At 34.8% G+C, this 22,570-nt stretch overlaps 3 protein-coding genes across 4 annotated transcripts; 2 read left to right on the forward strand and 1 right to left on the reverse strand.

The window, feature by feature from the left end:
- Positions 1-8,957: 8,957 nt before the first annotated feature.
- Positions 8,958-10,024, forward strand: LOC133878961 (uncharacterized). The gene is made up of 2 exons (XM_062317519.1): positions 8,958-9,568; positions 9,690-10,024. Exons 1-2 carry the CDS (start codon positions 8,958-8,960, stop codon positions 9,910-9,912), a joined length of 834 nt encoding a protein of 277 aa, XP_062173503.1. The 3' UTR covers positions 9,913-10,024.
- A 5,124-nt stretch (positions 10,025-15,148) lies between these two features.
- Positions 15,149-18,380, reverse strand: LOC133880289 (G-type lectin S-receptor-like serine/threonine-protein kinase At1g61440). The gene is made up of 6 exons (XM_062319222.1): positions 17,603-18,380; positions 17,396-17,428; positions 17,259-17,294; positions 16,954-17,079; positions 16,667-16,708; positions 15,149-16,405 (listed from the first exon to the last, which is right to left on the reverse strand). The coding sequence occupies exons 1-6, from the start codon at positions 18,348-18,350 to the stop codon at positions 15,291-15,293; spliced, it is 2,100 nt and encodes a 699-aa protein (XP_062175206.1). The 5' UTR covers positions 18,351-18,380; the 3' UTR covers positions 15,149-15,290.
- A 173-nt stretch (positions 18,381-18,553) lies between these two features.
- LOC133880291 (rust resistance kinase Lr10-like) lies at positions 18,554-21,025 on the forward strand. Of its 2 annotated transcripts, XM_062319225.1 has the most exons (3): positions 18,554-19,216; positions 19,727-19,753; positions 19,833-21,025. In XM_062319225.1, the coding sequence occupies exons 1-3, from the start codon at positions 18,613-18,615 to the stop codon at positions 20,945-20,947; spliced, it is 1,746 nt and encodes a 581-aa protein (XP_062175209.1). In that variant the 5' UTR covers positions 18,554-18,612; the 3' UTR covers positions 20,948-21,025. The 2 variants fall into 2 exon arrangements, with proteins under 2 accessions (XP_062175209.1, XP_062175210.1); XM_062319226.1 differs by lacking the exon at positions 19,727-19,753.
- Positions 21,026-22,570: the final 1,545 nt, after the last annotated feature.

The raw sequence follows: 22,570 nt of genomic DNA on the forward strand, positions 1-22,570 counted from the left end.
GATCGGGGTACAATCTATGTGATAGTTCGTGGTAGGATCAATGTGATCAACAGTTCCTTTGAAAGCGTAAGGCGCCTCTACGTACACTAGAAGTATACAACAGGAAACACCTAACTAGAAAGCGAAAAAGAAGCAAGAAATTCAACAAAGCTGATAGATAAAGGGTACAAAAAAGCCATCGACCAGACATACAAGGTATGGAGAAACAACTCTAGCACCTCCTCTAGGGAGCTTTCTAGATTCTCAAAATACCTAAGGTTTCTTTCTCTCCAAATACACCAAAAAAGGCAAATAGGCACCATCTTCCAAGAAGTAGCACTCCCAGATCTCTCAGACTTCCACCAACAAGCAACTAAGTCAAGCACACTCCTAGGCATGACTCACGAAATACCAAATCGGGAGAAAATGTTGTTCCATAGAGCTGAGGCCAGATCGCAATGCAGAAGAATATGGTCCACTGATTCCCCATCCCGCTTGCAAAGACAGCATCTATCCACAATAATTATGTTCATCTTCCTAAGATTGTCCAAGCTCAGAATTCTGCCTAGAGCTACAGACCAAGTGAAGAAAGCTGCCCTCGGGGGAGTCTGAGTCCGCCACACACACTTCCATGGGAACCGAGTACCTCCAGCACACATCATAGAACCAAAATATGACTTCACCCTGAACACACCTTTCTTGGACGGGACCCATTTAAGACAATCTGCCCTCTCAAAATTCACCTTGGTAGAGCCCAGCACCTGGAAGAAAGATGCAAAAACATCGACATACCAATCATGAGCCTCTCTAATAAAACTCACATTCCATTGCAAGGACCCTCCATACTCCTATCTATTCTCCACTTAAAGGAAATATTGCACTGTCCAGAAGCCTCTGCTAATCTCCTCTCAATAAATAAATTTTGTCGAGACAATAACTGTTGGTTTAAACTTACTGACACATATTTCCTTGTTAAGGACAACCTCACCGGGGAGATCCTCTTGCAGGGACCCAGTGAGAACGGTCTCTATCCAGTGCCATTGCAGACTTTTATCAAAAATAAAAAGGAGCAGGGTCGTGTCGCATTACTTGGAGTCAAAACTTCTTCGTCTGTCTGGCATAAGAGACTTGGTCACCCACATGATCAGATTCTTAGTCGTGTTCTCAAGTCTCAGCTCCTTCCAGTTTCTCTTTCGCAACGTCAACTATCTTTATGTTTACCATGTCAAGTAGCTAAGAGTAGGCAACTCCCTTTTTCACATTCCCAACATGTAACTACTTCCCCTCTAGAATTACTTCACAGTGACATTTGGTGTTCTCCTGTGTCATCTCTTAGTGGTTGTAATTATTATGTTGTGTTTGAGGATGATTTTTCAAGATATTCATGGTATTTTCCTTTAATTCATAAATCTGAAGTTCTCGGTTGTTTTATTAAATTGAAATGCCTTCTCGAAAATCAATTTTCTTCCAAAATTAAGAAATTGCAAACTGACAGAGGGGGAGAATACACCTCTCATGCCTTCACAAATTTTCTGTCCAAACATGGTATTTTTCATAGAATCAGCTGCCCACATACATCCCAACAAAATGAGATTGCCGAAAGAAAACATAGACATATTGTTGATACGGGACTGACACTTCTTGCTCAATCCCATCTTCCATCAAAGTTTTGGGTTGAAACATTTTCTACGGCTGTCTATTTAATTAATAGACTACCAACACCTACACTCAAATTTCAAACTCTTTGTCACAAACTTTTTCATTCCCATCCTAATTATACCCTTTTAAAAGTATTTGGATGTGCGGCCTATCCCCTACTTCGTCTATATCAAACATAAGTTGGAATTTCGAAGTAAGCAATGTATTTTTATTGGCTACAGTTCCAATCATAAAGGCTATAGATGTCTTGATCCCACCACTAATCGTGTTTACATTTCAAGAAATGTAGTTTTTGATGAAAGTTTGTTCCCTGCTCCTGGTAAAGGACCGGTCTCACATCCAGCAAGTAGTCCTTCTTCGGCCACAGGTACTCTTCTCCCTTCTCATTTTTTTTATTGCAAATGGTCTTGATTCTCCTCTTGGAAACAGTGGCACACATCTTCCCATATCTGCTACCCATGTGCCTCCTATCACTAGTCCCTTTCTTATTAGGAATTCCACACACGTGTCTTCACCTACTAGTACTTGTAATATATTATTTCTTTTTGGTTGTGGCCTTTATATCACATTTACGGTATTTACTATGTTTATTATTTTTTCAATAAACATATACAGCATTATGGATAATTCCATTAATTTAGATTACCGTAAATATGGAATCGGTATTATGGTTATTTCTATTAATTTAGATTACCGTAAATATGGAATCGGTTAATTGATTTTAAAATCAATTAACGATATTGTTTCCTTGATGGAAAAGGAAACAAATACGGTGTTTACCATTTTGAGGGTCCCTAACCTAGCCTATAAATAGAGTGCCTGTGTACACCATCATCACAGCCATCAAGCAATAGGCATAGGTTAGAAGATCCCTCAAATAATCTTTCTTGTTCTTCAGATGGATCGTGGAGACGCTTGAGCAAACATGGCTAGAGGTAAGCCTGAATCCTGTTTATTCGTTTTCCGCTGCGCATGTTAGATTAAATAATATGTTGATTATTTCTAACATGTGGTATCAGAGCCAGCCTCTATGCTATTTTGCTTAGCATATAATTTTACTATGTGTTATCAATATTGAATCAAGTATTTTTTATTTGTTATCAATATTGAATCAAGTATATTCTATTTGGTATTGTTCACTTCTGTTTGTCAATATTGTTTGAGCAATATTTCGTCTTTTGTGACATGATAGAAACGCATTAGCGATTATTTTGTGAATATTTGTTGTTCACGTACTGTTTGTGAAAACCCATAAATTTGATAAAACTTTTTTTTGTTTTATCACTATTCTGTGTATTATGATATACTGCCTAATTTTGAGTTGTTGTAATTTTGATATGGGTATTTTCATAAAGGGGTGGCGGCTAGGGTTCCATTTTTAGGGTTTTCAACCCATCTGGAACATTACGGGTCGGGTTGGTTGGTGACTGGGTAGGGTTTCGACCCATTAAAGTTTCTGGGTTGGATATATTTTTCGGGTAGGGTTTTTTTTTTTTTTTTTTTAAAACCCATGCAGTTTTTTTGGCCATTTAAGTGGGCTGACCTAGTTTGGGCCAGCACTATACATAGACCCAGAGGCCTGACCCGATTAAGTGGGTTGACCTAATTGCCCAATACAGTAGCCCATTTGGAATCTTGTGACCCAGAAGCCCAACCCAATATAGTAGCCCATTACAGTAGCATTTAAATAAAATAAAAGATTTGGCTCATATGGGATTCGAACTTGGGACCTTTATGTCCATAAAGTGACAAGCTTCAAACCATTGAGCTAAGCCTGGTTTTATGCTTCCACATTAAGGTTTTATTCCCTTTATTATTTACAGTACTGTGTATTAAAATTATTGTTTATTTAATACATGAATTGAGGAATATATTTTTTAATTGTTGAATTTATATTGTTTAAATATAAATTGCTTGAGGCCTAGACCTAAGAATAATTAACAATACCATATATACTGGTGTGTTTACAGTAATATCTAAGAATGCAATGTCGGGAAAAGTTCTGGCAAGGAAAGTCTTGGGATTTAAGTGTGTCTGGTGTGACCCCCCTCACTTTCCTGGGAGCTCATCTGCTTGCACCTTGAAAAATGTTGTTTACCCCATTTAGGTATTGGTTTGTTATATTCCTGGGGCTATTAAGGGGGCATCTATAAAGTTGTTAGATGTTAATGAAGTCGCAATTATCATAATGATTTTGGGGAGCCATAGCATCCCAAATTTGGATGATAATTGCATCAAGATTACACACACGTAATTATCATTATAATTTTTGGGAGTCACAGCATTCCCGGTTTTTAATGATAATTACATCAGGATTATACATAAGAACATCATAAAGAATTTTGTTAGATGTTCATAAACTATAGAGTGATTATTATGATTTTGAGAGAGTCACAGCATCTCGATTTTATAATAATTGCATAAGGATCGTACACATGAACTTCATATAGAAAAATTAACATCGTCTGTAATTAATTCATAAATTTAATTACTTATCCCCACAGGGAAGTTTTTATTTTTATGACTTAATTAGAATAAGATAACAAATTTAGTATTGAAAGTAAAATTTCTCTCGGTTGCCCACAGGTACGGAGAATTTTATTTATCAATATTTAAATTTATTAGTCTTATTGATAAAGAGCAAATTTCATGCATGATGCAACCTTTGCCTACAGGTAGGTTGAAATTTACTATTTAAATTGGCATTGGCTAATTTAAAATAAAGTTAACATCGTCTTGTAATTAATTCATAAATTTAATTACTTATCCCCACAGGGAGGTTTTTATCTTTTATGATTTAATTAGAATAAGATATTAAATTTATTATTAAAAGTAAAATTCTCTCGTTTGCCCACAGATACGGAGAATTTTATTAATATTTAAATTTATTAGTCTTATTAATAAAAGGTAAATTTCATGCGTGCCGCAACCTTTGCCCACAGGTAGGTTGAAATTTACTATTTAAATTGGCATTGGCTAATTTAAAATAAAGTTAATTCATAGCATTAAAGTATTTATTTTTGGGTTATTGCAGCTATTCCTATTACTCTACCTTTTGGTGGTTTTATATTCCAATACATTATGATAATATTCTTCTGACTGGAAAAATGATTGATATGCTTTTTCATTTGGGGTGTTAAAAATTTTGGTGCTCCGTGTGGACAAACCACCTACTCCCGTGGAATTAAGTACGCCACGTGAGATTATTAAGCATGAACGGTGGGAGTGATTTAATCACTTAAGTTAGATGTTCATGAAATCTCATGTCACTAAAGTCATCAGGGATTTATTCCTAAATGTTTTAGAGCCAAAGTTTTATAAAGGTTGTTTATGAACATTTAGTAAGTTCAAACAAAACTTGGCCAGCACCCTAATAGAAAAAGCTTTAAAGACAAACCTTTTACAGTTTCTGAAGTGTTTATAATCCCATTATGGGAATGAATGATATTATAGATTAGCTTAAGTCCCTAAAGATTGAGATTTTTGAGTCATTATTGGTCTATTTCATTTTTGAATTCTCTCTTCTAAGTGTAGAATTTTATCTTGTAACACACATAAGGATAAATGGTTAGTAAATAAACTTCTAACCATGTGTGTTCAAGGGTATGAGAGAATTTATAAAGTGTTCACATGATTACTCATGTCAAGGGAAGGACCAATAAATGCAATCATGTCCAACACTTAAAGCATGAGAATAAGGTGCCAATAAAGTATTATGGCAATCAAGATACCTATTTCTCATGAAATAAAGAAAATTGAGGGCATATAAAGAAAGATTGCATGAAGTATAAGAAATGACCTAAAATAAAGATAATCTCATATATCTAGTATGTCGTGAATCTCCTTTAGTGACTCATTCAAATATATTGTGGATTGATTATGGTTTATCAATCCACGTTGTCAACACAAATGCAGAGTCTTTTTAAAATGAATAACACGTGTTTATAATTTGAGCTTGTTGGGATCTATAGGTTAATTTTAAAATTCAGTCATAATTTTGACCTCAAAAATGATTTATATTCCATAATTTTTTTTTTTTAGAAATTTATTTTCTAGTTTGGCTTGTTAAAAATTTCAATTTTATTTTAAACTTGAAGTTTTTCTTATCTTTGGTGGAATATTGGTTGAGGTTTATTTAAAGTCTATTTAAAATTGATCTACGTCCCAAATTTTGAAACAAAATTATTTGTTTATTTCTGCATAGTGATATTGACGTAAAGTAGAGTCTTTGAGAATTTAAAATGCTCTGGTTATGGCTTTGGAGATTGAAATATATCTCCATACAGTAAATAAAAGTCGGTAATTTACTGACTTTGGTTCTTGTGTGGGCTGCATAAGGGAAAGCATACCAACAAGACCACTAGAGGTGCTAAAGAGTAAAGAGAGCATTTTGAGATTCTTGAGATCATGTACATTGAAAGATGTTGACCTTTTAATACTCATTGCCTAAATGGTCAGAGATATTTTTTATCTCTTTTAGTGATGACCATATAAAGTTTATGTATCTCTATCTTCTAAATATTAAAGCTGGGGTATTGAATGCTTTCAATATCTATAAGGAAGAAGAAGAGAAACAATATGAAGATCATAAGATCTAATATAGGCATAGAGTATTAAGGTAGGGGAAATGATTAGTAATACTAATCTGCTATTACCCTTATAGAGTAAAGCTTTGAAGACCGTTGTGTATATGTTAAACAGGATTTCATCTAAGGTTGTCCTTATGACACATTTTAAAGTATGAAATAGATGGAAGCTTAGTTTACATTATTTACACATATAGGGTTGCCTTGCTAAAGAGAGGATTTATAATCCTCGCCTTAGGAAATTAGATTCAAGGACAACCAGTGGATCTTTTATAAGCTATCTAGTAAACTTTAAAGGGTTTTAATGTTTTATTATCCTTCATATAAGCCTAGAGTTGTTGATTGTAAAATTTCTAGAGGATACGGAACCTAGTGGGAGTGCTCATTGGAATTTGAGGAAGTACTAGAGTTGGCCAAATCTCCTCCTCATAGAGGATGATTGATTGTATTCAGGGAAAATCAGATTGATTATCCTGAGCCACAATCACTTCTAGAACAACCAACTCATACAGAACAGGTTCAAAATCTATTCTCCCATTGCAAAATGCAGAGGAAGTAGAATTAAGAAAATCCTATAGAATAAGTAGATTAACAATTCTTAGTGATCATGTTGTATATCTCCCAGAGTCTGATGTTGACATTGGACGTAAAGATGATCCAAATTTGTTTTCACATGCTATGAATGGAGAAAACTCCTCATTGAGATTCAGTGCCATGAAGTGAGAATTAAGTCCATGGCTGAAGGGTCGAGCTAGACTCGTAGCCAATGGTTTTACTCATAAGGAAGGCATTGATTATCGTGAAACATTCTCTCCCGTGTCTAAGGATGGTTCATCAAGATGATCATAGCATTAGTAGCTTATTTTTGATCCAGAGCTACATCAAGTGGATGCGAAAACAACTTTTTTGAATAGGGATCTTAAGGACGAGGTTTACATGAAACAATCAAAAGGTTTTATAAATAACAGTCAGAAAGCTTGCAAATTAAAGAATTCTATTTATGGGCTGTGATAGATCTCTCAATGGTAAGATACTTTTTACAAGGTTATTGTTTATAGAAAACCTTGTTGATTAGTATATATACCTTAAGGTCAGTGGGAGTACAGTAATCTTTCTAGTCCTATATTTGCAAGTGGTGATTTAGGTTTGCTACATAAAGTTCACAAAACTTTGAAATGAAGGATTTGGGTGAAACCTCTTATGTCTTTTGACATAGAGATTCACAGAGACATAAAGAATATTAACATTGTCTCGGAAGTCCTACATTGAAAAAGTTTTGGGAAAATTTAGAATGAAGGATTTGCACCTTCAGTAGCAATTAAGAGGGACTAATTGCATACAGATTAATGTCCCAAAAGGTATTGGAATAAGGGCAGATGAAAAGTTTTAAGCGTCTGCATTATACATAACCATATGACTGACAATAAGTATATTGAGTCAATAAAGTGCTGCAAATAAAGCCTTGCGGTATATGCAAGGAACCAAGAAGAACAACTTAACCTAAGGATACACTTTCCATTTGAAGGTGGTTAGTTGTTCAGATTTGAGTTTGCTGATTGTGTAGATAGCAGAAAGTCTACTCTAAGGTATATATCTTTTTATTGAAGGATATATCCTAGAGATGCAGTTTGCAGACTATAGTTGCTACGTCTACCAAGAAAGCTAAAAGTCTAGCGTGCTATGAATTTGGTACACAGGCATGATGGTTGAGACATTTGTTGAAAGTCTCAATCTTGTCGATTTTACAGTTAGACCATAAAGATACTCTGCGGTAATTCTACTATAATCTTCTTTTATAAGAATAAAGAATAGAAGCAGAAGTAAATCGACATTAAGTATCTCAGTACGAGAGATAACATTAAGAGACATAAAGGGTCTATTGAGCATATAAGTACTGAATTAATGATTGCGGATCCCATGACTTAAAGTTTACCGGTAAAGAAAGAATAAAGTCATGCGGAATATATGAGACTCATTAATTCATTTTCGCTTAGTTTGTCTCTTTTTGGTCTATAGACATAAAGTTATAATAATAAAGATTTTGTGCACATTTGTTATTTTATCCATGAGGATAAATAAAGTTGGACCCGAATGACTTATAGGAAGTTCATTCATAAAGCTTGATTATCCATAAGGTACTCATGTAAGGAGTGTTTTACATTGTGATACATGGAAGGGACGACCTACTTTTATAATGGTTTTACCGCCATGATTCGTGTGAAACATTTCTTAACTGAGTTGGAGGATTCCATAAAAGATTGGCCAAAACTAAAGAACCTAATACCATATGGTCATGTGTTATAAAGTCCAAGTGGGAGAATGTAATATATTATTCCTTTTTGGTTGTGGCCTTTATATCACATTTACGGTATTTACTATGTTTATTATTTTTTCAATAAACATATATGGCATTATGGATAATTCCATTAATTTATATTACCGTAAATATGGAATCGGTTAATTGATTTTAAAATCAATTAACGATATTGTTTCCTTGATGGAAGGAAACAAATACGGTGTTTACCATTTTGAGGGTCCCTAACCTAGCCTATAAATAGAGTGCCTGTGTACACCATCATCACAGCCATCAAGCAATAGGCATATGTTAGAAGATCCCTCAAATAATCTTTCTTGTTCTTCAGATGGATCGTGGAGACGCTTGAGCAAACATGGCTAGAGGTAAGCCTGAATCCTGTTTATTCGTTTTCCGCTGCGCATGTTAGATTAAATAATATGTTGATTATTTCTAACAGTACTATATCTCCTCCATCTTCTGCAAGTCCTCTTCCAACATGTGAAGCTAGCACTTCCAACCTTGTTACATGTGCACCTGTGACCTCTCCAATTGAAGTTGTGCCTGTCAACTCCCCATCAGACTGTCCTTCTTCACCTACGGATATAGCTTCCCCTTCAGACTGTCCTACACCTACATATATAGCTATCGATATAGCTGCTGTTGAGATTGCCATTTCTGCACCATCCTTACCCGAGACTGATGAGTCTCTTCTCACCTTGCCGCCAGTGCTATTTCACTCCCCTTTCCCTCATATTGTCACCCGGTCTAAAACTGGCAGTCTTAAGTCAAAAGAGTTTCCAGACTATCACCTTTACTACTCTACTCGACATCCTCTTAAAGCTATGACTGTCACCTCTCTCCCGAGTGAGCCCATTCACTTTGCCAAAGCATGTTCTGATTCTAACTGGATGGCTGCCATGGAAAGTGAATATCAAGCTCTTCTAGATAACAAAACTTGGTTCCTCTGTCCAAGACCGAGCAATAGGAATGTTATTCATAACAAGTGGGTATTCAAGCTCAAGCAGAAACCGGATGGCTCTATAGAAAGGTATAAGGCTAGACTTGTGGCGAAAGGTTTTGAACAAAGAAATGGAATTGATTATACAGAAACTTTCAGTCCTATGATCAAGCCTGCTACTGTCCGACTCTTACTTGCCATTGCTGTGCAGTATAACTGGCCCATCAAACAACTTGATGTTTCCAATGCTTTTTTGCATGGATATTTCACTGAAGAGGTCTCTATGGAACAGCCCCAAGGATTTGTTGACAAGAATCAACCTGATGCTGTATGTCGTCTACAAAAGGCTTTGTATGGCCTTAAGCAAGCTCCAAGAGCCTAGTTTCATCGTCTCACACAAGCTCTCCTTGACCTTGGTTTTGTTGGATCTCTAGTAGATACTTCTTTGTTTATTTTACATAAACCTCCAGTCCATATATTTATTCTCATATATGTGGATGATATTATTATCACTGGCACTCATTTGTCCACCATTAATGCACTTATTCTCAGTTTGCAGTCAGAATTTAAATTGAAGGATCTTGGTTCTCTCTGTTATTTTTTGGGCATCCATGTTCACCGAAATGCTCAAGGCTTACATTTAAATCAAGCAAAGTACATTGTGGATCTTCTTCATCGAGTACAGATGCTTGGCTCCAAATCTTATGCAGCTCCTTGCACCTCTGGAAAGAAGTTCTCCAAATTTGATGGTGATCCACTGTCCGATCCTACTACATATAGACACATAGTTGGGGCTCTTCAATATTGCACCCTTACAAGACCTGACATCGCTTACTCTGTCAATCAACTCTGTCAATTTTTGCATTGTCCCACTAGTATTCATCTCACTGCGGCTAAGAGAGTACTTCGCTATGTCAAAGGAACTGTTGATCATGGTCTTTATTTCACTCCTGGCCCTGTTCACTTGCAAGCTTATTGTGATTCAGATTGGGTTGACGACCCAACTGATAGGTCTACTAGTGGCTATGGTGTGTTCCTCGGTACATGTCTCATCTCATGGCAATCTAAGAAGCAACCGGTTGTTTTTCGCTCCAGTACTGAAGCAGAATATCGATCTATGGCCATTGCTACTGCAGAGTTATATTGGCTACGCATGCTGTTTAAAGATTTGGGCATCTCTCTTTCTAATACTCCTGTGTTGTGGTGTGATAATATGGGGGCTATTGCCTTAGCTTCAAATCCCATTTATCATGCTAGGACTAAACACATTGAAGTAGATTATCACTTTATTCGTGAAAAAATCTTACACAAGGATCTTTTTGCCCAATTTATTTCCACAGTTGATCAATGTGCTGATTTGTTTACTAAAGGTCTCACATCCACTCGGTTCCTGTTCTTACGTGACAAACTCATGGTTACAGCCCCTCCCATGAGTTTGAGGGGGGCTGTTAGAGTGAGCAATCCATCTCCTACCTTATCCCATGATACGTGTGAAGATAACTCACCATCTATGTGCTCATTTGGTGCAACAGCTCTTTCTAATAGGAGTAATGCTACACATCATCCTCTTGTCCACCTTTTATCCTCCCAAAATTGATGTGGCTCTTAAAATCACCATTGGATCAAAATTCAATAATGATTTATCATAAATTTAATGGTGATTTTAAGAGCTACATCAAATTTGGGAGGACAAAAGGAGGATAAGGGGATGATGTGTAGCATTACTCTTCTAATAGACATGATAAGATTGGATGAACTCTACATTTGAATTGTAATTTATCTTGAGTAATTGTTAATAGATAGGTCTCTAATTATTCCTTTTTATCTATCAGTTTGTTACAACAAACCTGCTGTATCTTCTATTTATACTACTAAATACAATGAATGAAATATTCCAGCCAAAAGCTTTTCTTATTTTTACAGAGGTAACCATCTGCAAAATATACAACATAAGTTAGTGATAAATTTTATTAATTTCTTGAAATGAGAAAATACGCTCAGCTGTTATCTTGAATTGGATTCTGAATTTCTGGGAAATCTGTATCAAATTTCTAATTTGATGGATATTAAAGGTGACAAGCCAATTTTCCATTGAGTTTTGTACTTGGAAAATAGTTACTAGGATTTAAGAAGGATTTAAAATGAGATTGTACATGCATTTGCATGGTTGGGCATTTTATATGCATATGGATCTGACACAATGTGAGTTGTTTGTTTGTTAGTAATTCATCTCTATGTGAATGTAATCACATCTGGTTTTAAGCTGAAACATAATTATTACACAGTCAAACTTCAGTGGTTGTTCTTTACATATCTTTAACTAGAACTTATCTGTGTACTTCATTTCTATCCCAATACTACAACAGGATATTTGAAATCAACAGTTTTGGCTGTTAAGTTCGATATGCAGTTTAATGGTAGCTTCATGTTTTGGAACTGGATAGCTAGCTACTACTCTTGCAGTGGTCATGGTTCATTCACTCAGAATTATTGTCTTTGCAGATGTATGAAATGTAATGGCAAGGGAAAGATATATGCTCTGCCTATAAAGGTCAATGTTTTGTATTCATTTATATAGTCATCGTAGCTTTTGGTACACAATCTCAGATATTTGTCTTCCGTAATTTTCTTGAGTTCTATGGCATCTGGTAAATCGAAGCTCATAGATGGAGAGATATTTTTATAACTACGTGGAGAATTTGCCGACTCCCGGTAAATCCTCCTCTTATTCCTTCGAACAAGGATCAATATCTAGTGCGCCTACTTCAAGAGAAATGGAGATGGCTGCTGAGGTAGAACGCTTGAGGAATTTGTGCGAAGAGCAAAACACCAAATATGCAGCGCAACAGCAAGAGTTGAAAAGTGTCAAACGTATGGTAGCTATGATTATGGCGGGAAAAGTACCATCAACAGAAAACAACCAAGAAGGTGATGTCTAGTTGTCTAGGTATTTGGACTTGATTGTTGTTGTCCTTGAAATTGAATTTAACTTATGATATGTAAGCTAATACGTATAGACTGTTATCGTGTGAATTTGAATTTGCACAAGTTGTTGTTGGTGCCATTTAATTTGGATTTGGATATGGATGATGTTGGATTTGGATATGGATATGGATGATGTTGGATGTTGGATTTGGATATGGATGATGTTGTTGGATGTTGGATTTGGATGTTGGATTTAGATTTGAAAATGAATTTGGATTTAGATGATGTTGCAGGATTTTGTATTAAGGAATTTTCTATTAATTAAATTCATATTTAAAAAAAAAAAAAAAAAAAATTCTGGACGGTTTGGGCCCAAATCGTCCAGAAAATTTTATTTTTTTTTCCAGATAATTTAGAGAAGGTTTCGGCCCAAACCATCTGGAAAATTGCAGACGGTTTTGACCTAAACCGTCTGCAATAAGTTCCAGACGGTTTAGGTCAAAACCGTCTGTAATTTATTGCAGACGGTTTTGACCAAACCGTCTGAAATTTATTGCAGACGGTTTTGACCAAACCGTCTGAAATTTATTGCAGACGGTTTGAGAAAACCGTCTGTAAACAGTGCTCGACGGTTTGAGGAAAACCGTCTGGAATTGCGGACGGTTTTCCCCAAACCGTCCCTAAACTTAATCAGCGACGCATTCTCCTAGACGGTTTTAAACCGTCTGGAATCAATTCCAGACGGTTTTTCTGCATTTCTGGACGGTTTAAAACCGTCCAGAATTCCCTTTTTTTTTTGTAGTGGATAACTGAACTTAATTAGTTGCTCATTCTTTACAAGGTCTTTTGCTGTATTAGATCAGACAATAGTTTAGTCTTATTTGGACTTGCTCAGTGTAGCAATGAGACATGCATAAAGAAAAAAACTTGGATTGATTTTACCTGTTTCATTTTTCAAAGTAAAATTTCATTTCATTCCACAAACAAAAGGGGAAAAAGAAGAACAAACAAGTTGTGCTTTTCCAAAGAAATAATTGATTGTAAATACAATATTGGTGGACCAAATTACCTATGTCCACCTTCAGATGAGTTGTGCTTTTTTGAGTATATCTTAAGTTGCTCGATGTGGTCATCAATTAGTTTGATTTGTAGTTTACTTGTGATAATTTGCTCAAAACAATGATTTTTTTTTTTTTCTTTTGTAGTTACCTCAGAAGAATAACATGAGGAGTTTGATCAACGAATTATCCTAACAAACTATGCTAACAAATCTGAAAGGAATAAACTTCAAGCGCAATTTACTTGTATAAACGCAATTACTAACTTCTAAAGCACCAGTTTTTAAATTCAACAATTTATTTTGTTATAATTAAATTTACATTAGAAAATATGAATGGGCATGAGAGAGATGCCAAAACTTAAATCCAAGACTACACATGCCCATAAAAAATTCCACCAAACCGAGGCAGTTCAAAGTAGAGGTTTGAGCCAAAGAAAATTACCAACAAAAGCATATATTTATACAAATACAATAGACTTTAATTAATAAAATAGTATGAATGGTTAATAAATAAGGAGATAAACAACCCTTGAACTTTGGGGCTATCTATAGTGAATGCTATGTATCTACATAGTATAATATGACTTACACAAATTTAATGTTTAGCAACATTAATCATAAATATGTGAGGTAATTTAATATGTCAAGGTATTTTTTTTTATTTTTTTATTTTTTTTTATGGTTCCAATTTTTGTCAAAAAGATCAAAATGGTACATCTTCTGTAATTTAGTTTAAAATCACATTTTTTATTTACAAAATCACAATGCCAAACGTTCTCCAAGTAAAGAGTGGATTCCTATCTCCTATAGTCCAAAGCTAACCCAAATGCCAAATCTAGTAAGCTAGTGAGTTCTCTGATTGAGCTTGAATGTTATTGTCCACAATTTCCAACCCAACGCAAGGCCCAAACCCAATCTCAGTTATGAGTTATTAAGAAAATGATATCTCGCAAGCTGCGGGTCTTTGTTATTTATTTATTTTTGTGCCCTTTTCAGTTTTAAGGTTGTCAACTATTTGTTTATCTACAAAAGGAAAAAGAGCAAAAACGAAGACTAATGCTACTCTTCACACTTGTTATATATTGATTGACGTTGCATATTGTCGCAATCTAAAGTATATGGGGCCGGATATTATCAATTAGGTGGTAGTTTGAAGGGGGTTATGTGGACTTTTTTCTTGAATTAAAGTTTTTTAATTAACTTGAAATTGTAATTTCCATTAGTAAGTAAATTTCACATAGTAATAGAAACTTATAGGCTATAGTGCTTGATGCTTTTTGGTGAAGAAAATATCTGGAGAACATATGGATGGCCCTCTAGATATTGATATCTTTGGAAAAAAGTTTTTGATGTCTTCTATCACTATTCACTATCTAAAACTTTTTAGGGTGACTTTAAATATTTAACCACTGATTTAACATTCTATGCCTCCAGAACTTTCAAATAAAAGTTGCTCAAATTGTTTGTTGGCTTCCACATTCAAAAATAAAATTTCATGAATGTCAACAATATTATCTCCAAATGACAAGGGTTGGTCCAATTCAATATGCCAAATTCACAAAGCAGAGGATTATTAGTAGAGAATGAAGCATTGCAACATTTTTTTCTCAAACTTCAAACTCAAATTCATTGTTCAAGTATGAGAAAATAGAATTGAACATAAAAAACTTATGTAATAAGGAGAGTCAACTTAAATCAAACAAATTCTTATTTGTTACACAGAAATGTTAAGCATCTTTGCGCTATCAAATATGTATGAGAAAACTAATTTTCTCCTTGAACAAGGATATAATAAATCAAAATACTCATATATAAATTAATTTGCATTTAAAATTGGGATGATTGACTTGATTCATTTGATTGATTCGAATTCTCTGCACCACCTATTATGGTTTCGTCTAGTGCTAAAAGGAAAGGCTTGGAAGGCATTTGTAAGCATTCAACTTCTCCTTCAAGCATTTGAACAACTTTGTTCATTGAAGGACGATCATTAGGCTTCATCTGTATACACCACAATGCAACAATGATCATCTTCTTCCCTATTTTCTTTTCCTCATCTGTGGCGTCTTCCAATATTTCTATGTCGTTTCTATTTTGCAATTGGTCATAAACCCAAGTAGGGAAGTACATTTGGCTTGAGTGTTCTGCAACTTCATTTACGTTCTTTCTTCTACCGGCTATTTCCATCAATAACATTCCAAAACTATAAACATCAGCTTTGTATGAGACGCCTCCAATATTTTTGTAGAACAACTCAGGAGCCATGTATCCCAATGTTCCTCTTGCAGCAGTCAAAGAAACAATGCTGTCATTTGTTGGATATAATTTTGCTAGTCCAAAGTCTGAAACCTTGGGAGTAAAATTTTCATCAAGAAGAATGTTGTGAGGCTTGATATCAAAATGTAAAATTTGCATGTCACATCCTTGATGTAAATATTTAATCCCACGAGCCACTCCTAGAGCTATATCATACATTTGGTCATAGCTTAGGAGCGTGCATACTTCTGGCATAAATATGTATTTATTTAGAGAACCATTTGGCATGAACTCATATACAAGAGCTTGTTTCGATCCTTCAGCGCAAAAACCAATGAGTTGTACTACATTAACATGGTGAATCCTTCCAATAGTTGCAACTTCGCTTATAAAATCTTGCCCGTTAGCTTTGGACTTACCTAACATCTTTATAGCCACAAGACGACCACTTCGAAGTGTTCCTTTAAATACAGTGCCATAACCTCCTTCACCCAATTTCTCCTTGAAACTTTTGGTAATTTTCTTGATTTCGGAATAAGAGTACCTTATTGGCATGAGGTTATTGTGACTTTGTAGAAATTCTTCGACAACATCATACATGGATAAATGTCTCCTATTCCATTTATATATCAGGAATGCAATTACAAATGGAGTCCCCAATATCATTTTTGCTGCTTGGAACAGTCCTATATATGGAAGAACATCACCAAAGTAAGGATTGTAAGCCAACATGTTGTTGCATCGCTGTAAATATATATTTATTTTAGTATATATAGATCCTAGCAGTTAAGTACAATACTTGTTATCTTTTTCAGGTAATAATTCGAATTTTCATTTTGGCCACATCTTATAAATTAATTCATGCTTAATAGTTTATAGAATGATATGCTAAAAAGGAAAAAGAAAATAACTAATTAACGAAGATCAAAGGAGAGAAAGATTCTTACCACAGTCAATTGTCATGTACGTCAGTAATTCAATTGTAAGCTCTGGAAGAAATATGAAAAAAAAATAAAAATTAATTAATTAATAAAATTGCATAAACAAATGTCACCTATGGCGCCCATGCTTAAGAAGAAATATAATTAAACCTGTTGCTTCATCGTATCATCGAGGACAGTCAATATTCCATTTCGATCTATGTGGTTATTGTTTCATTCTATACTAAATTTACCAAATTGCCCACAGGGAATTTATCCTGCAAATAAATTTTTAAGATTAATTGAAGCCTCACCTTTGTTGCCAAATCGCTCATATACTGATTGTATTCGTGCTCCTAGTTGACTTAATAGGTCATTTAGTAGTTGACTGAATAGCTCTTCCAGTCGTTGTCGTAGTGGTACTGGTAGATGATCTAATACTGTTTTGACAAACAGAAGAATAACATGCATCAGTAGTACTGTTTGGAAACATAGAATTAAAACTCAGCATTTCTTTTAAAGTTGAAAATATAGTATTTGTCGTTTTTTTTTTAATATGTAAACATAACATTGCAAGGAATGAGAAGATAATCAAAATAAAAAAGATAATGGTTCTTACCGAAGTTATACACTCGAACTAGTATTGGTACAATAACTACAACATGAAAATAAATTAATTAATTAATTTATCGATTAATAAAAAAGGTGATTTGAGTATAAGATCCTTCAAACAAGTTTGCGAGATCGAAAACTTACATAGGTATATCTTGTAAAGGATTCCTTCTTGGCCTAAGAAAAGAACAGCATCAGCGTTTAGAAGCATGAATGGTTAGCGATGAGAAAAGAAAGAAACAGAAATTTAATGGTAATTAAAATTTAAACATGTAAGAAATTTAATTAGAAATTGCAAGTGTTATGTGTATTTTTTTTTTTTCGCATGCATTAATTCTTTTATATACGCACCATTTGAAAAGCATCTAACATTGTTCGCCTCATCGGGGTAGCAATATTCCCCAACTCTGCACCTTCCACAATAAACTTGGTACCAGGAAAGCTCAAAACCCCGTAGCAATTTATTGTGGAAGTCTGTACAGGAAATATTTCTCAAGTCATCATAATCATAATAATAACGATCTGGCCAGGATATGAAAGATATTTGCTCTACTTGGCACAAGTCCCCCAACACCAGTGCAGAACGATAATCCTCGAAGAGAGCATATGTATACCTCTTTGAATTAGAATACACTCCATCCTCAATACAAGCAGAAATGTTTAGATGATACCGAGAATTCACTCGCTTTTCACATTTCACGAAATACACTGCCATACTAGATGATTGATATGGATCCCCTGAACTGAAATTATTATCGTCTAGAGAATAACGAGGGATGGAGTAGTGCTCATTAGCGTTGAGTCCAATACCTGGGTCTACAATTCGGATTGAGTAGTCGGTGTAATTGATTTGTCGTACGTAGTATTTTGCATGATATAAACGTAACACTAGTGTTTGGTTGTTCTCACATGAAAGATTATACCTTTGATCGCTGCAGTTTTTGGAATCGCTCGTTAATCGAAACGGATAGCTTATGTTAAGGATAGAGCCGCAGGAAGAAAGAGGACAGTGATCCTGATCAGCACTAGTATTGCAAGTTTGATGAAGGAGGACAACAACAACAACAATAAGGGCGGTCAGTCCCATTCCTCTTGCCATGGAGATATGGAGCGAGTGAGAGAGAGAGAGAGAGAGGGAGAGAGATATTCCACATTAATCCAGAGCAAAGACTATATATAGACAAAGTAAATAAATAATGTAAGGCGTAAGCACCTACGTCATATATTGAAAAATAGGCCTTTTATGAAGTATTTAAGAGGCTGATCGAGAACCATTGCTGATGGATATTTTCATAGAAATGGTAATCTCATACTTGTTCTTGTTTGTGGCTTTCGTCATAGACCTTGGAGATGGCCAAAATATGTGTGCTGAAACACGTTGTGGAGGCCATGGCCCAAGCATCCGATTTCCCTTCCGACTTAACAACCAGCCAGACGACTGTGGATATTCTGGGTTTAATCTCTCCTGCACTGATACGAATCTAACGATGCTCGAGCTGCCGATTTCAGTGAAGCTCTTTGTCAAACAGATTGACTACAAATCTCAAGTAATTCAATTATATGATCCACAACATTGCTTCCCAAGGCGGCAGCTTCAACGGCTCAATTTGTCTAATTCCTCTCCTTTCCGATTCAAAGTAAATTCCTCTGATTACCTTTCCGACTATGCCTTATTTAATTGTTCCCCAAGATCAGAAAACAAACATCAATATCTCATATATTGTCTTAGTGGTTCTACCTACCGAGTTTACCCTGCGACCGAGATCAATGCATCCCTCATATCTTGTACAAAGATGTATAATCTTTATCAAATTCCAGTTGCTTTAATAGCAGTGGATTATGATAAATTTGTTCAATTGAGTTGGTCCACTCCAGACTGCAAACGCTGTGAAGTGAAAGGCAACAAATGTGAGAAGAGTAATAGCAGTCGATCAGGAACTCAGTGCATCCCTACACATACTAAAGGTATTCTATCTATTCATTTCCTTTCAACCTTTCTACACGTACGTTGCTTTTCCACGGGAGGATTTCCAACTAATTGTTGGAAACCAGGCAAGAGATTATCATACACATGTTAACTCATGAAATATCATTTGGAGAGACCTTTGAAAGGACCCAACATCAAACTCTATTTACATCTTTCTCTACTTTAGTTAAATATTGTTTTTTGTGTTTTAAACCAACCAGTTTAACTGCAGTATTTCAAGTAGCAAGTTTTATTTGTTTTAGTTAAAACTGAATTAAAGAAGACAGAGCTCTTGTTAAATAGGTCTTTTTATGAGTTAGATTTTTTAAGAAAAGCTAAATGTAAAGAGCTTATTCTGAATGCTCTAAGTCCTTTTAGAAGCCTCCAATTGGACTGAAGGTTTAAATCCAATATAACTTAGCTATCAGTTTATTTTTTAGGCGAACATTAATTATTTATTTCCTAAAATATACATTAATGAGAAGCTGATTGTGTTAAATCTTTGACAGGTGCATTACCAAAATTAGCGATTGCTGGTGAGCTGTATATTGGATGTTTGAAATTGTTCTTATTGTGGAGATGAAAGTTATTGATTCATGAATGTTTATCATGCAGGTGTCATCTTAGGTTCATTTCTGATATTGCTCTCTATCTTTACTCTCCACCGTTTCTATACTTATGATAAAGTTGAAAAAGAACATCAAGCAAAGATAGAAAAGTTTTTGGAGGATTACAGAAATTTCAGACCCACGAGATACTCGTATGCTGATGTTAAAAGGATTACAAATCAATTTACTGAGAAGTTAGGTGAAGGAGCATATGGAACAGTGTTCAAAGGAAAGCTTTCCAATGAAATTTATGTTGCGGTGAAGATCCTGAAGACATCAATGGGAAATGGGGAAGAATTCATAAATGAAGTAGGAACAATGGCTAAGATCCATCATGTTAACGTGGTTCGCTTGGTTGGCTTTTGTGCTGATGGATTTAGAAGAGCTGTAGTCTATGAGTTCTTACCGAATGATTCACTAGACAAGTTTATATCTTCAACGATTGCCAAGAACCTTATTCATAATTGGGATAAGCTGCAAGATATTACTTTCGGCGTAGCAAAAGGAATCGAATATCTTCACCAAGGATGCAACCAACGAATCCTCCATTTTGACATCAAACCTCACAATGTTTTGTTAGATCAGAACTTCAATCCAAAAATTTCTGATTTTGGTCTTGCCAAATTATGTTCTAAGGATCAAAGTGCAGTTTCCATGACCACAGCTAGGGGGACTATGGGTTACATTGCACCTGAAGTGTTTTCTAGAAATTTTGGAAATGTGTCTGCAAAAGCAGATGTTTATAGCTTTGGAATATTGTTACTTGAAATTGTTGGAGGGAAGAAAAATGTTGATATTGCAATTGAGAACACTAACCAAGTCTACTTTCCAGAATGGATCTACAATCTCTTGGAACAAAAAGAAGACATACGAATCTTTGTTGAAGATGATGGAGATGCTAAAATTGCAAAGAAACTTGCAATTGTAGGACTCTGGTGCATCCAATGGCACCCAATGGATCGTCCTTCAATTAAAAATGTGGTTCAAATGTTAGAAGGAGAAGGAGATAAATTAACGATGCCTCCTAATCCCTTTGCCTCTGCAGGCCCCATAAAAACTAGAGAAAATATGGCTACAAAACGTCTAAACAATGAGTTGGAAGTAATTCCTGAATCAGAATAATTATATGTAAACTTGGCATATGTAATAATTACTGTATATGTTGCAATGATCTTGTAATCCTAGAACTTATTAATTTTGTAATCAATGTTGGGACTTCAATTTGATGATTATAAAAAAGTGGCTACTAATTTTTTTTTTCTTTTTCTTTTATCTGCCATTTTTTCCTTTTCAATTGTTAATTTCTTAGGTTGTCATATAATCTAAGAATGAATTTGTTTTAGTCACACCATTTATTTATGAAGCACCACACAATTTATCTTTCTGTTGCACGGTATCTGTAAAAGACTAATGTATATTTCTGAATATATATCAGCTCAAGATCCCTTACTTTATGCATAATAGAAATATTAAAAATCATGACAAATTCATGATCTGCTCTTTATCACATTAATGGCCCTACAAATTCAGGTTTGTACTAATCCCCAAAAATAGTTGGTCCAAATTAACCTTCACTTCCACTCCTTATTTCTGGGTCATCTCTCCACTTTCTGTGTCTATATCTTTGTCATTAAGGTGTCTGAGTCATGCATGGACATAACAATCAACCCTTCTTCGTTGCCCTCGTCAGTCATACGCTCTGGATTCCAAAAGAAATTTCCAAGATCCTACAAGTGATTGGATTTGGACCACACCACTATCTCCCTAGCTAATGTCTCTATGTATTTTGAGTCCATGATTGAGACTACACATAGTCATTGGCACGCAGACTCCACGCTCATTATTGCACTACTAAAAACTCAACATTTACTACCGTTAAATGGAAATACTGATAAATTTTTTTCAATATCGGCCGATAATATTTGATACAGCCCATAGACTTTGGCATGGAGACTCCACGCTAGCTCATTATTGCACAACTAAAAAATACGGTGTTTACCAGCGTTAAGTGAAAACACCGATTAACATTTAAATATCGGTGTTTATCCTAAACACCGATAATGATTGAGACAACACATGGCCTTTGGCATGAAGACTCCATATTCATCATTGCATCGATAAGCTTTTAAAAATTGGCGTTTAGCTTAAACGCCAATGATGATTGAGATTACACGTAGCCTTTGACATAGAGACTCGATATTCATTCTTGTTATTTTGTTGGCCATTTTCTACCCACTTATTTGGAAATTTAAAGTTATGCTTTCCTTGTATATTATTGTTATAGTTAATGCTATTTTGTACACATCGGAAATGATCTCTACTTCTAAACCTAGAATTGTGGATTCTCAACAACTAAATTATGGGAGAGATGAAATTCCCAAATAATGTATTTATGGAAAAACTGATAATTTTTGAAATATTTTTTAACTATTATTTGTTCATTTATCTACCATTATGATATGAGCCGTTCATTTACCATAATAATAAGAACGCCTCATATCATAATGGTAAATAAATGAATAAATAATAGTTAAAAAAAGAAAAGAAAAAGAAGAATAATGTATATATATTTCTGAATATATATCAGTTCAAGATCCCTTTCTTTATGCATAATAGAAATATTAAAAATCATGACAAATTCATAATCTGGTCTTTATCACATTAATGGCCCTACAAAGAAAACGAGGTATGTGGGAACCAATTATTATTGTTAATTTTTTTTTTTTGTAAATGCCTTTAAATGCT

This window comes from Alnus glutinosa, chromosome 10 (assembly GCF_958979055.1).
Source record: "Alnus glutinosa chromosome 10, dhAlnGlut1.1, whole genome shotgun sequence".
NCBI lineage: Eukaryota > Viridiplantae > Streptophyta > Magnoliopsida > Fagales > Betulaceae > Alnus > Alnus glutinosa.

Excerpts from the sequence above, each read along its gene's own strand:
- LOC133880289 (XM_062319222.1), bottom strand. The coding sequence starts at position 18,350 with ATGGCAAGAGGAATGGGACTGACCGCCCTTATTGTTGTTGTTGTTGTC. Across the intron at positions 17,429-17,602 it reads TGTTAGATGCTTTTCAAATG|GCCAAGAAGGAATCCTTTAC; the intron begins GTGCGTATATAA and ends TTCTTTTCTTAG. Across the intron at positions 16,709-16,953 it reads TGAGCGATTTGGCAACAAAG|AGCTTACAATTGAATTACTG; the intron begins GTGAGGCTTCAA and ends TATTTCTTCCAG.
- LOC133880291 (XM_062319225.1), top strand. The coding sequence starts at position 18,613 with ATGTGTGCTGAAACACGTTGTGGAGGCCATGGCCCAAGCATCCGATTT. Across the intron at positions 19,217-19,726 it reads CATCCCTACACATACTAAAG|GTGCATTACCAAAATTAGCG; the intron begins GTATTCTATCTA and ends AATCTTTGACAG. Across the intron at positions 19,754-19,832 it reads ACCAAAATTAGCGATTGCTG|GTGTCATCTTAGGTTCATTT; the intron begins GTGAGCTGTATA and ends TTTATCATGCAG.
- LOC133878961 (XM_062317519.1), top strand. The coding sequence starts at position 8,958 with ATGTTGATTATTTCTAACAGTACTATATCTCCTCCATCTTCTGCAAGT. Across the intron at positions 9,569-9,689 it reads CCGGATGGCTCTATAGAAAG|TATAACTGGCCCATCAAACA; the intron begins GTATAAGGCTAG and ends ATTGCTGTGCAG.